We start from the raw sequence: 16,825 nt of genomic DNA on the forward strand, positions 1-16,825 counted from the left end.
CCCCTAGAAGTCAAACTATGAAGCGTTCTATAGTCCGTACACTAAGCAGGTGGAGAGATTTGTGGTCCTCCTCTAAGGCATGTGCTTGGAGGGCCCAGTTGGGTGGGGCTTGGTGTAATGGCTCCATTCTCCACTAGGTGGTACTGACTAGCCTACTGGGGTGGATCAGTGTGTTGCACATGCACAGGAGAGGTGAAAATGGCTCACACAGCATCCTGGTTTCTGGCACAGGAACTCTGCACTCTCACCAACTCCCAATCAAGCACCCTTCCTTTGTCTCAGGCTTCTGTCCATTCACTGCTTCTACATTGTCTGTGTCCATGCCATAAGCCTGCCAGGCAGTACCTTCCTCCCAAATTTTATCTCAGATGGGGCTATGTTTCCACACCCCTCACTTCTGAGAACCCTGTGGCTTGGACCCACTCCAACTCTCTCGGGGAGGGTCTCACTGAGCAATAACTGGGTGCCCACTTGCCCCAACAAACATTCATGTGATTGCGCTGTGGTAGAGGTTCAGAGATCATGGCCAGGTGCTGGCTTACCCCAGAAAAAGTTTGCAATCACACTGCAGCAAAGGTTCAGAGATTATGGAAAATCACAACACAGATCTGGGGCCAGGTTTCGCCACACTTTGGTGGCTCTGTTCCAATACCAGCAAACATGGCTGTTCTCTGGGGTCCACTGGGACTTGTACCTATGGGGAGGCTATCTGGCCTATACCAAATGCTTTCCAGGTGGGGGAACTGCTTCTCCCGTGTGTCCCAGGACCCCTCAGACCTCTCTGCCTGCTCCTAGGGATTCCCTCTTCCTCCCCACCAGAGCACTGCAAGGTATTGATCACCAGAATTTCCTACTCTGTACTCTCCTGTTTATAGAGTCCAAATGGTATTGAAAGCTTCTCCTTGATCCCTGTCAATGGTTTTGGGGAGATTTTGTTCAGTTCCTTGTGTTTCCACTCTTTCTCTTCAGCTACTTTTAGGGGAGTGCTTCTCCTGCACTCTTCCTATGTGACATACTATCCCCCGCCCCATCCTCTCTCCCCCAAAACAGCTTCCTACCCTCTGCAGCTTCTTTCTCCCCACTTCACCTCTCTGCACTGTGTACCTGATGAGTTCTGTGGTTCAAGTTATGCAGATTGTCGTGTTAAACCTCAGATCAATTTCCTAGGTGTGCAAAATGGTTTGGTGCTGATCTAACTGCATTTCAGGGAGTAGAGAAGCTGAGAACTTCCATGCTGCTGCGCCATCTTAGCCCCATCCTGAACTTAAACCCTCTTGATGGCAAGACTATATTTAGGTACTTTTTCTTTCCCAGCAGCATTTATGGAAATTGCAGATAGCATGTTGAGAGAATCTTACAGTGAACATCTGAGTAAGCTTCACCTAAATTCAACATTAGTATTTTAGAAAACATGTCTCATTTCATGCTTATCCATCTACCTATCTGTCCATTAATCTTCCTGATTTTTGTATTGCTTCAAAGTAAATTTCCAAGGGCTTACTTTTACTTTTTTTATTTAATTTCTTGAAAGAGAGAGAGAAAACACGGAGAGAGGCAGAAGGACAGAGATAGAATCTTAAGCAGGCTCCACACCCAGCACAAAGCCTAACATGAGGCTCGATCCCAGGACACTGACATCATGACCTGGGCTGAAATCAAGAGTCAGATGTTCAGTCAACCGAGCTACCCAGGTGCCCCTGCAGAAGCCTGCATTTAAAAATAAGCTTCAGATTATGCAACCACAAAAGCATATTTCTCTTCCTCAATAAAGAATTGGTGTAAATTTTGGAGAAGTTTCATCTTTAAAGGTATTTTAGAGGAATTTGCTATAAGGGAATATAACATAGTTAGCTTTCTGCAAAATTTTTAACTCAAAGTTAATATTCTATTCAAAGAATAGAGTTAGAGGTGTGTGAACTGCAAACTAGTGTCCCAGCTTTTTCTCTCACTTACACTTCATTTCTTCATGAGTCTAGTTTGCCTTGTCTTTTCTACAACATCCAAAAATAATTTCCTGTTGTTTGCACAAGTATGGTATTCTCTGGGACATTTTCCCAGACTTCACTCACCAGGTTAAGTCTCCCTTGCTTGATAAGCTCCTATGCCTGTGCACCTCACTGATACAACTTATTCCTTCCTGTTCACCCACTACACTGAAAACTCCATGGCAGCTGTCACTCATCATTTTATTACCAACCCACCCATTGTTTGGCATTGAGTGGGTGCTCAGTAAATATTTTAATGAATAATTAGTTAGTTAGAGCTATGGTAGATAAGCCTGGGAAGTTAAATTGAGTTCTCACTGAAAAAAAGTCTAAAATGTCAGGCTGGAAAATATATGCTTGGTTTAGTAGACTATGTGGGTCCACAGGGAATCTTTGAGCTGGAGAGTAGTATAATTGGAACTGAGCTCTGGAAGGACCCTTCTGGAACCACACAAAGGGAAGATTGGAAGATGAGTGGCACAGAGGAGGGGAGACCAGCAAGGTGACTAATTCAACAGCCTCAGTGGGAGATATTGAGAACCTGAATTCAGCTGGTGGTGTAAAAAATGAAATGGAAAGGAATAAATAAGATACATTGTAAAGTCTGGGTCCATGAAACATAGCCTATAATTAAGCATTAAGGTCATGTAAAGATGATCCAAAGTTTGCATTGTAGGTGACATTAGCCAAGGGGCGAAAAGTCGAAGATGGAGCAAAAGTGAAGTGTTGATTTTAAATATCTTGAGTTAATGATATTGGAGGAAAATCTAAGTGTGAATGGCTAGCAGGTAATTGTAGAAAAATGCCCTTTTAGACCTTGGAAGAGGCATAAGAGCAAAAGATACCAGCTTGGACAAAGTCTCAGAGAGATCATCAAGAAAAAGAGCAGAGGGGTAGACTTGATTTGACAGAGAAACTTATTGATGTTTTCAGTTAAGTTGGAGGAAGAAAAATGGGCCTGCAAATAAATAAATAAATAAATAAATAAATAAATAAATAAATAAAAGATGTACATTGAGTCCTTGCAGAAAATACAAGGGAATGTCAGAGGCAGAGGGTGGGAAAGAAGAAAGGTTAGGGGAGCAGCTAGAAAACAAGTCTAATACCCAGAGAAGGCATCAGAGGGGAAGCCCATTTCATTTCATGGAACTTTGTTTTGTTTGCAAAGTTGAGTTCGGCTCATCTCAAGAAACCAAATATCCGGGGCTCCTGGGTTGCACAGTCGGTTAAGCGTCTGACTTCAGCCAGGTCACGATCTCGCGGTCCATGAGTTCGAGCCCCGCGTCAGGCTCTGGGCTGATGGCTCAGAGCCTGGAGCCTGTTTCCGATTCTGTGTCTCCCTCTCTCTCTGCCCCTCCCCCGTTCATGCTCTGTCTCTCTCTGTCCCAAAAATAAATAAAGGTTGAAAAAAAAAATTTAAAAAAAAAAAAAAAAAAAGAAACCAAATATCCAAGCTGAAGAATGGGCCCTGAACATGTTCAACGGTATTCTAAAGGGAAGATTTTGCTGTTTCAGGTTTGTCAACATTTATAAAAATTAGACATAAGGATTTTATATTTGCATGAAACCCAAAGATTTTTCTGTAATGGCACAGACACAAAATTAAAATGTTCATCTAAAACACAAAGGTAAGTGGATAGGATGCACATTGCCCAAGAGAACCCACCTGGGAACGCTGTACCCTGGGCCCCATGCATCTGAACTGAGAGATGAGGGGATCAACATTTCAACAAATCAGGATGCCCATCACATGAGCTGGAAAGTTATGGTCTACACCACCTCAAGCGGCATTTCTGGATTTCATTGCTAGTCCTACAGACAGAAATAGGAAACAGCCCCTTTATCATTTATTAAAACATTGAGGACACTGCCATGTCAGTTGGTAAACAGCCACTACTCTCTACCTAACTCCTACCAACCCCCTCTCCTTGATGCCCCACCCCTTCTCCCAGGACACACACACCCCCATTTGGCCCAAAATGGAGGTGGGTGAGTGGGTGGATGGGTAGTAATTTTCCGGACCTTTTAAGCCCTCTCCAATGTCCTGAAAAATTTATTTGCAAAAGAGAAATTTCTTATCCAAAATAAAATGTAAACTCTAGGCTTCAGTTGATGAGCTTGACCATTTCAATGTGATCAACAAAATCTCCCAATCAAGAACAACCAAAGCCACAAAATGTTGCTGCCTAGTGACAAAAACAGTAAATGATCTTTCTGCTCAAGGCCAGCATTGCAAACATTCTTAGTAATCACTGCCCAGAATCCAACTGTCATACCGGTGTTTCCTGTTCAGTTATGAGGACAAAAAATACCTAAGTACCTGGAATTATTAAAGCCTATAATTTGGAACTCTGCTCAAGCAACTGGAAAAAGTTGCACAAGAGCAATTTGGGTCCCTTTCTCATGGGGACAAATACAAACACTGACTTACATTTAAAAATTAGGGTTCTGACATATGATTTATTGGGGGCATGATCAGGTAGATCTGAGGAAGGAGTGAGGCTTCCCTAAGCCATAGTGGGGGACTTCTGGCCAGAGGGGTACAGTCACCAGAGTCCCAAACTAGGGTTCTCTTAAAAGTTACGCAGCTACTGGGGCGCCTGGGTGGCTCAGTCGGTTAAGCGTCCGACTTCAGCTCAGGTCACGATCTTGCGGTCCGCGAGTTCGAGCCCCTCATCGGGCTCTGGGCTAATGGCTCAGAGACTGGAGCCTGCTTCCGATTCTGTGTCTCCCTCTCTCTCTGCCCCTCCCCCGTTCATGCTCTGTCTCTCTCTGTCTCAAAAATAAATAAACGTTAAAAAAAAAATTTTTTTTAAAAAGTTACACAGCTACTAACTAACCATGTGATTATGAGATTGCCCCTTCCTAGAGATTATATGATTTATTCATAAATGACTAATGTATTTGTAGTTTTAAAAATACAACGTATGTTAAAATGATCACAACCAGGACTGGCACCGGTCAGCTCTCAGGAGTCACTGCATTAGCTTCCTGACTGTTCTCCTTGCTTCCTCTTCTTTTTCTCCCATTAGCACCTTTGAACTTGATGTCCTACCTACCAGGAATCTCCCAGATGTTTGCATTAAAGGTACCTATTCATCATTCTGGTCACCTTCTATCCACTCCAATTTAGGCACAGAATCCATATGCCTTTCCACCCCCCCCCCACCACCACCACCATTGCCTAGATTCCCTAACCAGTAACTGTTTTCTTTCCTTCATAATCTTTACACCCTCTGAAATTATCTTATTTACTGGTCATCTCATCTCACTGGAAAATAAGTTTTAATACAGAAGGCTGGAAGAGTGCTTCCCAAAGCAACGAGTGAATTTATGTCTTTGTCATTTATAAAGTGGAAGGAGAATTGGAAAATGACACCGGGTCCTTGAGAGCAGATTTTTGACAGACTTGTCCACTGTTCTATCTCGCGCCCAGAGCTGGTGCTGGATAAATACTTTTCTTGAAGGACTGCTTTTTTCCTCTTGAAGCCACCCACCACATCACACAGTGGTCCTGCAGAGGGTGCGTGGTCGGGGTCTGGCTGGAATTTCCGAGGTCAAAGGCTCCAGCAGTATCCAGTGGAGTAATATTTGGAGAAGGATGTCTGATGCCCACTTCAGAGATAACTGAATCCAATCCAACACACAACTGTGGAGAGCCAGTACTGTAGTTACCAGGTGCTGCGGTCACATGGAATATGGGCATGCCATTGTTCTGCCCCCAAGGAGTTGACAATTTCATAAAGAAGACAAGACTAATATCAATTTAAAGGAAAGATAAAATTAAGACAGTCCAGAGCTGTTAGAAATAGTCGGGGCGAGGTGGGTAGTGGGGTGCCACTGGGAACCTATGCAGGAGCTGCCCCTGTCAGGATGCAAGGGGAAGAGTCAAGGGGGATAATGGGGAAGCGGGGAGATGTGGGGAAGGGGGACAGAGGACAAGAGCAGTGAGGAAAGTGGCTGGTGGGGTCTTTGAGTGGGGGAAGTGGCAGAATGGGCCTGGGGTGAGAGATGTGGGAGAAGAGCAGGGAGGCTGGCAGTGGGGGGAGGGGAGATGGAGTATCTGTGAGGAGGCAGACGGGTATGGGGGGAGGGCAGTGGGGCAAGGGACTGCCAGGCTCCAGAAAGCCCCGTGGGAGGTGCCTCAATAGAGAAAAGGAGTTGGAAAAGCTGGAGGCAAATGATTCAGGGGCAGCAGAATCGGCTTCCCTCCTGATTCTCATCTAGGATGCACGACCTTCCATTTGAGTTCACATTTGTCCCCCTCGGAGTGCTTATGTGGACGTGGCTGAGTTCTTGCTGGACAATGGCATCCCCGCCAACCCTGCTACCAGGCCCAGAACCTTCTGTGTCTGTGGATGAGCTGGAAGGAAAGGAGTCCCCACCATCCTCCGCACATGCACTTTGCCCCACATTATTGGGAGGCTCAGGCAATAATAATTATTACAATACCAGCTAACATTTATTTAGCACTTACTCTGTGTCAGTCATTTACACATACCCTCACCAATAAATTGATACTATTATCTTCATTTTATAGGAGGGGAAACGAAATCACAAAGAAGTTAAGCAACTTGCCCAAGGTCACACGGTTGGGGGTAGTGGAGGCAGAACTTGAACCCAGGAGTCTATCTTCGTAGCCAAGTGCGGCTTAGGCCCTGGCCCAAAGAAGGCATCCCCACTGCTCTGCCAGGACAAACGTCTTTGGGATTCCTCCTTCATCCTCATGTTCTTTTCTGTTTTACCTCTGGGAGGTGGTGTTTGTTCGTTTTCATGGTCCTTGGCTAAGAACCCACCAAAGGAGGCGTGGCCCCTGTTTTAGGGGGTTCTGCACCAACCTTTCTGCAGGCTCGGCCTATAGGCGGATGGCTCCTGAGAAGAATCCCAGGAGCTGGTATAGAAACCAGGGAACCTTCACCCAAGGGATTCTCATGCTCTACTTTTTATTCATTTACTTTTTATTTGAAAATTTTTCAAATGCAGAAGGGACTACCGTGATTACATTCAGCCTCCGTAATTCATTTTTTTATTTCTATTTTTAAAAGTTTTTAATGTTTATTTATATTTGAGAAAGAGAGAGAGAGAGAAAGTGAGCAGCATGGGTGGGGCAGAGAGAGACAGAGAATCTGAAGCAGGTGTGAGGGCTGAGCTGTCAGCACAGAGCCCGACCCATGAGATCATGACCTGAGCCAAAGTGGGATGCCCAAGAGACTGAGCCACCCAAGCGCCCCCTGCCTCCATACTTCTTAACTCATAACCAATCTTCTTTTCTGTGACCTCTTCCATTTCCCTCCCTCACCTGATTATTTTCAATCACTTCCTAGGTACTATATCATTTCATCCATAAATATTTCAATATGTATGTAAAACATAAAGTTTCTTTCTAAAAACATAACTGTCAATTTCATATCTGAAATCGACAAATCCATCAGCATTCAATTTGTAAAAAAAAAAATTTTTAACAGTAACAATAATTAATACTCTAAGAAGAATTAATCCTCTAAGAAGTCAGTGTGGTCTTCCGGAATAAAAAATTACTGGCAACAATGCCTACTGAGCTTTGGCCTCTGTGCCTTGCTTGGACTTCTCCTGTGCTGAATTAAACTAGGGAGGGAGATGGAAAGGTAGCTAGATTTCATCTGGCTCTGATATTCCAGTAGTTTTCATAACCAGAGGGATCATCATGTACCGCTAGGTCCCCACATGCCCTCAACATTTTTATTAATAATTTTCAACAGTATTTCCTACCTCTCTCTCCCCTACCAGAATGTAAACTTCCTGACAAGTAAGAAGTTACCAAGGGTTTCAAACTTCTCTTTTATTCATTGTGACATCCTCAGTGCTGAGAACTATGTGAGAATCAAGTCAGAGACTCAATAAATATCTGTTCAATGATTGAAAATTGAGCTCTTCCACCTTTTGTAACAAAACCCCTTAGTCATATAGAAATCGTGAGGCATCAATCATTTTGGAAATGTTTCAATTCAATAAAGTTGGTATCACTATAAACTCACCTTTCCCTGTTTGTAGAACTACTTAGATGGCCATGATGGTATTATTCGCCTAGGAAGTGTCCTTATCAAAAGGTGTTTTAGGGGATGCCTGGGTGGCTCAGTTGGTTAAGCCTCTGGCATCCACTCAGGTCACGATCTCGCAGTGCATGGGTTCGAGCCCTGTGTCAGGCTCTGTGCTGATAGCTCAGAACCTGGAGCCTGCTTCAGATTCCGTGTCTCCCTCTCTCTCTGCCACTCCCCCACTTGTGCTCTGTCTCTCCCACAAATACATAAAAGAATTTTTTTAAAAAAAGGTGTTTTGGGAATTGAGAATCAAAGCATAGTATCAGCTGACACAAAGGTGACTAAAATGAGTCAAAGCCAGGTGTCCCTCCAGGTAAGTCTCGCACCCTTTGTATAGCAGGATGGGGTGGTAATAAACAAGTAGGTGTTTCAAATGGAAAGGATCAGTGTGTCTTATGCTGCCTTAATAACAGAGTAGACTGTCAGAAAGGAAGAGATTTGGAAGCCAGCTACTTCTCTCTCAAAGCTCTCGGGCTCAGGGTGGAGTACCTGCTCCTGTCTGCAGGAGGCCAGGAAGGACTCAGCTGGCCTCACCTGCATGTACTCCAGCTGGCCTCCCCTCGGGTAGTTAAAGCAGCTCAGGGGTCAGCCTATAGGAGAGCTCTGCTTATTTGGTCTCTGTTTTCTTTTGCACCAACCTGCTGAACCACCCTGTGCACCTGCTGAGGATTGTTCCAGGGGATCATTTACTCTGTGACTCAGCTACGGACAGGTTCTAAGAAGGGGCTGAAGGAATCTGCCTCTGGATCCGTGTCTGCCTCTGGATCCCTGTTAGCCTTTCACCATTTTCAGATGGGACAAAGTCCCTCACAAAGCCTTTTGAAATCCATTTCATGTGTCAGTTATACTGAGGGTTGTTTTTGTGGGGTTTTGGCAATGTCTTATCTGCTTCAACTGCATTTTCCTTTAAACCTACTCCTTCTCCCTTCTCTTTCCCAGTTAGATGGCCCCACCATTCACACAATGGATCAGAACAACAATCTAGGAGTCAAGCTTGATTTCTATCTTTCTCTCACTCCCTACATTCAAACCAAAAGCAATTTCCTGTTAACTTTACCTCCTCAAAACAGTGCAATTAAGTATCATTGTCTCCCTATCCCTTATACTACCCTAGTTCAACCCACTATTACCTTTCAAATGAAAGACTATAAGAGCCTCATATATGGTCTTCCAACTTCCATTCTTGCCCTTTATAATCTAAGTCCAATCAACAACAAGAATAATCTCTCCAATGCAATGATATGTCTATGTCACTTCTCCCACTGACCCTATGATAACTCCTTATCATACTAACATTCAAACTCCTGAGGGCTCTCTGTGATAAGGCATCTGCCCGGGTCCCTGGCCCCAGGTGTAACGTGTCCCCCTTCAGTCCCTCCAGCCCGCTTTCTTGTCCTTGGAGCACACACACAGGCCAAGCTCATTCCAGTTCCACTGTGGGGACTGTGCACCATCTTTCCCCACAGGTGGCTCTGCTTTCTCACTAAGCCATCTCTAGAAGGAGGCCTCTCCTGACTGAGAGTCTACCTCCTATCAAGCACCATGACTTCATAGCACTTTATTTTCCTTACAGCATGTCTCCTTGTCGGAAATTATCTTGCTTATTAAAGGGTTTCTCTGTGTTTACTCTGCTCTCCACACACTGGGGTGCAACCTCCATGACAGTTGTATCCATATGCTGCTATTTCCTATGTGTCCCCCAGTCCCTGGAGCAGGGCCTACCATATGGTAGGTGTAATAATATCCATTGTACTGAAATAGAACAGTTCACATACAATCACTGAATTTATGTTTTTCCTCAAGAAGACAGGATTTCGCCATTTGGGTTCTTTTGAAACTTCGGTTCTGGCTCAGACTCGGTGACTGAGGTCTTAAAAATTGTGGGTTCAGGGGCGCCTGGGTGGCGCAGTCGGTTAAGCGTCCGACTTCAGCCAGGTCACGATCTCGCGGTCCGTGAGTTCGAGCCCCGCGTCGGGCTCTGGGCTGATGGCTCAGAGCCTGGAGCCTGTTTCCGATTCTGTGTCTCCCTCTCTCTCTGCCCCTCCCCCGTTCATGCTCTGTCTCTCTCTGTCCCAAAAATAAATAAACGTTGAAAAAAAAATTAAAAAAAAAAATTGTGGGTTCAAACTGACCTATTTGAATTCCATATTCACATTGTACTACCCTTGTGGTCATGGCTGACTCACTTCACATCTCTGAGATGCAGTTCCTTTGTCTATAAAATGCAGATAATAACAGTTCTTAAGCTATAAGGTTGTGTGCAGATTCAACAAGACAATGCATGTAAAACCTCTGAGCCCAAAGCCTCAAAGTGGCAAACACTAAATACACATTACTACTACTATCAGTGTTGGTTTTCAGCTTTCAGTAGTCACCAACATAAAGTAGAAGGGGTAGATTTCTCCATCAGAGATTATGCCTCTTTCATTCGCATCCATTCATTTATTTATTCCCTGGGTTATCCTTCTAGTACAGTCAGCATTTGGTCAATCAAAGTACGACTAGAACACAGTCTGCCACTCGGTGGGTAATCATACAACAGATTCAAATTTGTTGAGCGCTTCAATAAACATGGAAATAACTGAATGCATGATACTGTCCTTAAACCCATGAAACTTAAAGTCCAAAGTCCCCAAGAGGTTTAGTAACTTGCTCATATTCACCCAGTGAGTAATCGATACAGCCAGGATTTGGACCCAGGTCAACTGACTCAGAGTTCATGTTGTAAACCCCTCTGCTATCCAGCCTAATATCTCACACATCCTCCTGGAAAGAAGACCCAAGAGAGACAGCTACTTAATACCACATTATAACCATTGGAAGAACACCAAATACAAGAAGAGGAATTTATAACAAACTTTTGTGGTTCAGCCACAGTCCTGGCTACGACATCTGTGTCTGGGGGAGAAGGATTTCGACTCTGCAGAATGACTCATTGGGCATTTGCATTCAAAATAGAGTCCTCAAGAGCTCTCCAAAGAGATGGTCTAGAACTATAGGGTAGCACCTGTGAACTTTTCTTCTAATGATGCCATGGGGCTAATAAAATGAGGCATGGAGATGATCAAGTTAAAAGGGCATGTGAATGTCTTCACTGATGCTTCAGACAGAGCTTCAGTTGAGGATCTTGACTGTCTGTATAAGACCCCGGAGAGCTACTGAGGTAAATAACAATGATGACAGCCACAGCAATGAGAGGAAGGGGCACTCCAATTGGGAGGAGCCTTCTAGCAATGATAATCCTGATAACCCCCTTCAATGCAAAGCCCTTTGCTGATCAAAAGATATATGCATGAGCATTCCCTTCCTTGCTCTTCCAAAACTACGGAGGCAGCCACATCTGGCATCATTAATCCTATTTGACAGATGGAGAAACTGAGGTTTAGAGTAAGAGAAAGATCCAGAATGCAAAACCAGTTTTCCAGATCCAAGATCAGCCCCAGGTTGGAACAGATGATCCCCAAACTCATAGAATTAAACAAGATGTAAATTCCCTAAAGGATAGGAACTTGAAAAAAAGAAAATTGTTAATGGTCTCAACGGAGAAGTTCAGTTCTATACACTCAACTCAGTCCCCAGTGTCTGAGATTCTCATAGGAATACATAGATCTTAATCCCACAGCCCTCAAAAATAATTCCGCCATTTGTAGCAAAAGCAAAAACACCACCTTGCACAGCAAGTGTTTTTCTAAGGACACACACACCTGCTGTAGTGTCTGGAAGGAAAATCCAAGCCTAGAAATCGAAAAATACACCAGGAATTTTATCTCTGCTTCTTTGCAGACTCCAGAAAATCCTCCCCCATAAAATCAAAAGTTGAAACAGAGTAGCAGGATCTACTGATGGGGTGAGTTGGGAGCATTTTCAACATTCAGATCATAAAACACTTGAATACTGTCAGTGCTCAGTAAAAGTTTTATAACTAAACTAATCCATCTTGGTTACCAGTTAACACTTTGGAAATGGGAGAAATCATTACTTTATTTAAAAATATCTCTGAGTACAACAGTAGTTGCCAGGGACCAGATGGTAGGGGAAATGAGGAGATGTTAGTCAAAGGGTATGAACTTCCAGTTATAAAAGGAATAAGTTCCTGGGATGTGATGTACCTCACAGCTACTATATATAATTAACAATACTGTACTGTTAAAGTTGCTGTAAGAGTAGATTTTAAATATTCTCAATGTAACAACAACATGATAATTAGGTGAAGGATATGTTAACTAACCTTATGGCCGTGAACATTTTGCAATATACATGTGTATCAAATAAACACATTCACACCTTAAACTTACACAATGTTATATGTCATTTGTGTGTCAATAAAATTGGGGTGGGGGAGAGAATATCTACGAAAGAGGTACAGAAAAAGTCCACTGTAACTTAATGTAGAAATTACTCCTAATTAGAGTAATTTCTCCTTAATTGCATATAATGTGACTTCCTATTGCCTCTACTGTAGCTTGTGGGGCAACATCACCATGCATTTGTTCAAATACTTCCTCTGCTTGGAGTTGCCTTCCCTGGCCATACAGATCTCCACCTTATACCATCCCAAACACATTTCTAGAACCAATTTTAAAACCACTTATTTTAGGGATGGTTTCTATATCCTCTAATAAAATGAGATTATTTGCCAAACCAAAGTCAAACAGCATGCAGTTTGTATCTCCTTTTGGACACTATTAATTCTCATTTTTGTCACAGAGAACCAACATGAAAATTAAACTTGGCAACTGTAGATGTAACTTACTCACCACTTTAGACCCTAAGTCTCCGACCATTTCTTTCAACAACTGAGATGCTCAATTTTTTCCTTTGGACTGAATTGACCTCTTTTAACCCTTAAAACAATAATACCCTTGTTTTCCCAATGTCTTGTAAAGAGGTGTGGCTTTTATTTAAAAAAAACAAAATACTGGCAGCATTTTGACTTGCTTAGAGATAGTATGTCTGTAACCTGTACTTAAAACTCAATTAAAGGGGTATAAAATACATTAAAAAATATTTAATAATTACAAAAAGGCATATAGAATATACGACAAATATGTGTAATCACCAGATAGCTATGGATATAAAGTATCCAATACTTTATATTTATATTTATTTATAAATAAATATTTATATTTATATAAATATAAATAAATATATTTATATAAATATATATTTATATAAATATATTTATTTATATTTATATTTATATTTATATTTAAATTTATTGGGGTTTCCAATACTATGGAAGCCCCAGTATTATATCATATTATAATTAGTCAAGAAGCTATTTCCCTCAACATTATGATTTTAAAATTTGGGTAAAGAAATGTAGGCCTAGTGAATTAATTTTCAGTGATGGAAATATTCTATTATTTTTTGTGCCATTATTTATTTTATCATTAGTTGTCTGTTTTTTTAACACTTTTTCTATTATATCACATGGCCTGATCTACCTTTTTAAAATCCAATTTGACAATCATTGCATTTTATTTTTTTTTCAACGTTTATTTATTTTTTTTGGGACAGAGAGAGACAGAGCATGAACGGGGGAGGGGCAGAGAGAGAGGGAGACACAGAAGCGGAAACAGGCTCCAGGCTCCGAGCCATCAGCCCAGAGCCCGACGTGGGGCTCGAACTCACGGACCGCGAGATCGTGACCTGGCTGAAGTCGGACGCTTAACCGACTGAGCCACCCAGGCGCCCCAATCATTGCATTTTAATGATGCATTTATTCCATTTATATTTATTATCCTAATTCATTAGATTATTTATGCCTTCTCAGGTGATTTCTGTTTGTCATGATTTTTTTCTAGTATTTTTATCTCCTTTCTTATGTTTATTTAGATTGGTTGATTTTTAAATTCCTGCCAATCCCCCAAATTTTAAAAGAAAACCCAACTTTTATCTTTTACAATGTTTGAAAACATATATCTTTAAGTTCAAGTCAAAAGTACAAAAATTTTAGAGCACCTTAAGTCTAATTAACCCTCCAACCTAATACCTCAGTGTTAGCTGATATTTTCAGTTTCTTGACCACTTCCCAATGGAAAATATTATTAATATTTTATACTTCCTCTGTTTATTCCAATTTTCTCACCTATTTACTAATTTCTAAGTTCACTATGTCTTCTTGTTTCTGAGGCTTTTTTAAGGATCACATTAGTCTCTTCTGAACAACAGCCTTTAGAAGCATATATAGTGCTCAACTACTGATGGTAAACCCTCCATGTGTTTTTTGCATGAAAATATTTTATCCATTCTTTTCATTAACTTCTTCATTTAAATGTAAAACCTTCATAAAAGTTAAAATGATGGTGCAGTGAGCACTGTGATACACTGCACCTAGATTAACCAACGCTTTTTCTTTTCCTTTTGCTGGATCTCTACACAAATGGACAGATAAGAGATATTCAGCATGTACCTCCTGCAAACAAAGACAATCTCTGTGACAACCACCTGTTCCACTAAAGAACCTTGATACTGATGAAATTATATTATCGCATATATACTTACTATTCTAATTTCCCACTTGTCTCCATAATACCTTAAGTAGATGTTGTATTTTCAGATTCAGGGACCAATGAAGGATTATGTATTAAATTTAGTTTCAATGTCTTTCTAGCCTTATTAAATCTGGAATAGTTCCCTGGTTTTTTTTTTTTGTTTGTCTTTTATGAAATTGACATTTTTGAAGTGACTAAGCCAGTTGATTATAGAATTTCCCAACATCTGGACTTTTTCAAGTTGCTTCATAATGATTAGGTTCAATAAATCTTTGCCATTAAAACAACATAGGTGATGTTGTTGCTATTCCTTCTATTTGTACACATATATATGCATGTATGTATATATAAAATGAGGGGACTATATGGCATGTAAATATGGGAATTGCATGCTAAGGAGAGTTGTAGAAAGACACTCTGAAGTCTTCAAACATATGTGGGCCATGAACAGAAAATTTCTTTCATTAATGCTACCAATTGATCTCAGAAAATTTCTTTCATTAATGCTACCAATTGATCTCAGAAAATTTCTTTCATTAATGCTACCAATTTCAGGAGCTTGACCAGGATTGGAATGATGAATGTCTAAGGAAAACTACAGATGTTGAAAAGCTGCAAATCATATTTGAATATTGCTCTCAGCAAATATGGATACCTGCTTAATATGATGGAAACATGTGTTAACCTATGCTTCTTAGAATCACACATATTAGAAGTCAATCATCTTCTATGAGATCTCCTTCAGTTTGAAAATGAATCCATGACTCACATGTCATTTTTTATGTGGTGATTACTTATCAAGGAAATAGAAAAAATATGGAAAGCAATAAATCCTTTTGTGAGTGTTTTCCATAAGGATCTAATTCAAAAAAAAAAAAAAGATGACTGAAGTATAAGATCCTTTTCCTTCAAGAAATCACAAACATTTTCTTTCTTTTCTTGGTCCTCTTCTTGGTCCTTTCTAGACTTCCATAATCATGACAAAAGAAAATATCACTGAAGTGACTGAATTTTTTCTTCTGGGGTTTGGTGCCCAAAACAAGTTTCGAGACCTCCTCTTCATTGTATTTCTGGTCATCTATGTGACTTCCATGGTGGGTAATATTGGAATGATCCTACTCATCAAGACAGATTCCAGACTTCAAACACCCATGTACTTTTTCCTACAACATTTGGCTTTTGTTGATATCTGTTATACCTCCGCTATCACTCCCAAGATGCTGCAAAACTTCATATTAGAAAACAAATCTATATCCTTTGAGGGCTGTATAATGCAATTATTGGTTTATGCAACATTTGCAACCAGTGACTGTTACCTTCTGGCTGCTATGGCAGTGGATCGTTATGTAGCCATCTGTAACCCACTTCACTACCCCATAATCATGTCCCGAAGAGTCTGCATCCAACTGGTAGCTGGTTCATATGTCATGGGTTCAATAAATGCTTCCGTGCACACAGGTTTTACATTTTCACTGTACTTCTGCAAATCCAATACCATCAATCATTTTTTCTGTGATGTTCCCCCAATTCTTGCCCTTTCATGCTCCAACATTGACATCAACATCATGCTCCTTGTTGTCTTTGTGGGATTTAACTTGATATTCACTGTGTTGGTTGTCATCTTTTCCTACATGTATATCATGGCCGCCATCCTGAAGATACCTTCTGTTTCAGGGAGGAAAAAAGCTTTCTCCACATGTGCCTCCCACCTGACAGCAGTCACTGTTTTCTATGCAACCCTGTCATACATGTACTTACAGCCCCAAGCTAGTAATTCCCAGGAGAATATGAAAGTAGCCTCTGTATTTTATGGCATTGTGATTCCTCTTTTGAACCCCATGATCTATAGTTTGAGAAATAAGGAGGTGAAAGAGGCTATAAAAGTGATGAGGAAAAAGTTCTTCTAGGTTGGACCCAAGTCATTAAAATTCAGCACTTCAAAGCATCAAGTAAGGATGTTTGACCACTATTGAATGTTTCTGAAGTTGGAAACACGTTCACGTCTTAAATCAATGTTACCTCTTTTGGTAAGTTCTTAAAATGTGAGAAATATAGCAACACCTCATGAGACTAATAGTCCCCTGATTATAACTCAAGAAATATGTTTCATACTATCCATATTTTATTGAGACTATTTAAAATATTAAAATTATGTACAGACTTCACAAAGTATTTAGTGAATACTTCATATATGTTCTTAAAGACTAGAAAATAGACTTCATATATGTTCTTAAAGACTAGAAAACCTCAACTTTGCATATAATCA

At 41.1% G+C, this 16,825-nt stretch overlaps 1 protein-coding gene across 1 annotated transcript; it reads left to right on the forward strand.

Annotated features, from left to right (window-relative positions):
- The first annotated feature begins 15,512 nt into the window (after positions 1–15,512).
- LOC123602706 (olfactory receptor 5AK2) lies at positions 15,513–16,567 on the forward strand. The gene has a single exon (XM_045487175.1). The coding sequence runs from the start codon at positions 15,537–15,539 to the stop codon at positions 16,464–16,466; it is 930 nt and encodes a 309-aa protein (XP_045343131.1). The 5' UTR covers positions 15,513–15,536; the 3' UTR covers positions 16,467–16,567.
- The last annotated feature ends 258 nt before the right edge of the window (positions 16,568–16,825 follow it).

Source organism: Leopardus geoffroyi, chromosome D1 (genome assembly GCF_018350155.1).
Source record: "Leopardus geoffroyi isolate Oge1 chromosome D1, O.geoffroyi_Oge1_pat1.0, whole genome shotgun sequence".
Classification (NCBI taxonomy): domain Eukaryota; kingdom Metazoa; phylum Chordata; class Mammalia; order Carnivora; family Felidae; genus Leopardus; species Leopardus geoffroyi.

Excerpts from the sequence above, each read along its gene's own strand:
- LOC123602706 (XM_045487175.1), top strand. The coding sequence starts at position 15,537 with ATGACAAAAGAAAATATCACTGAAGTGACTGAATTTTTTCTTCTGGGG.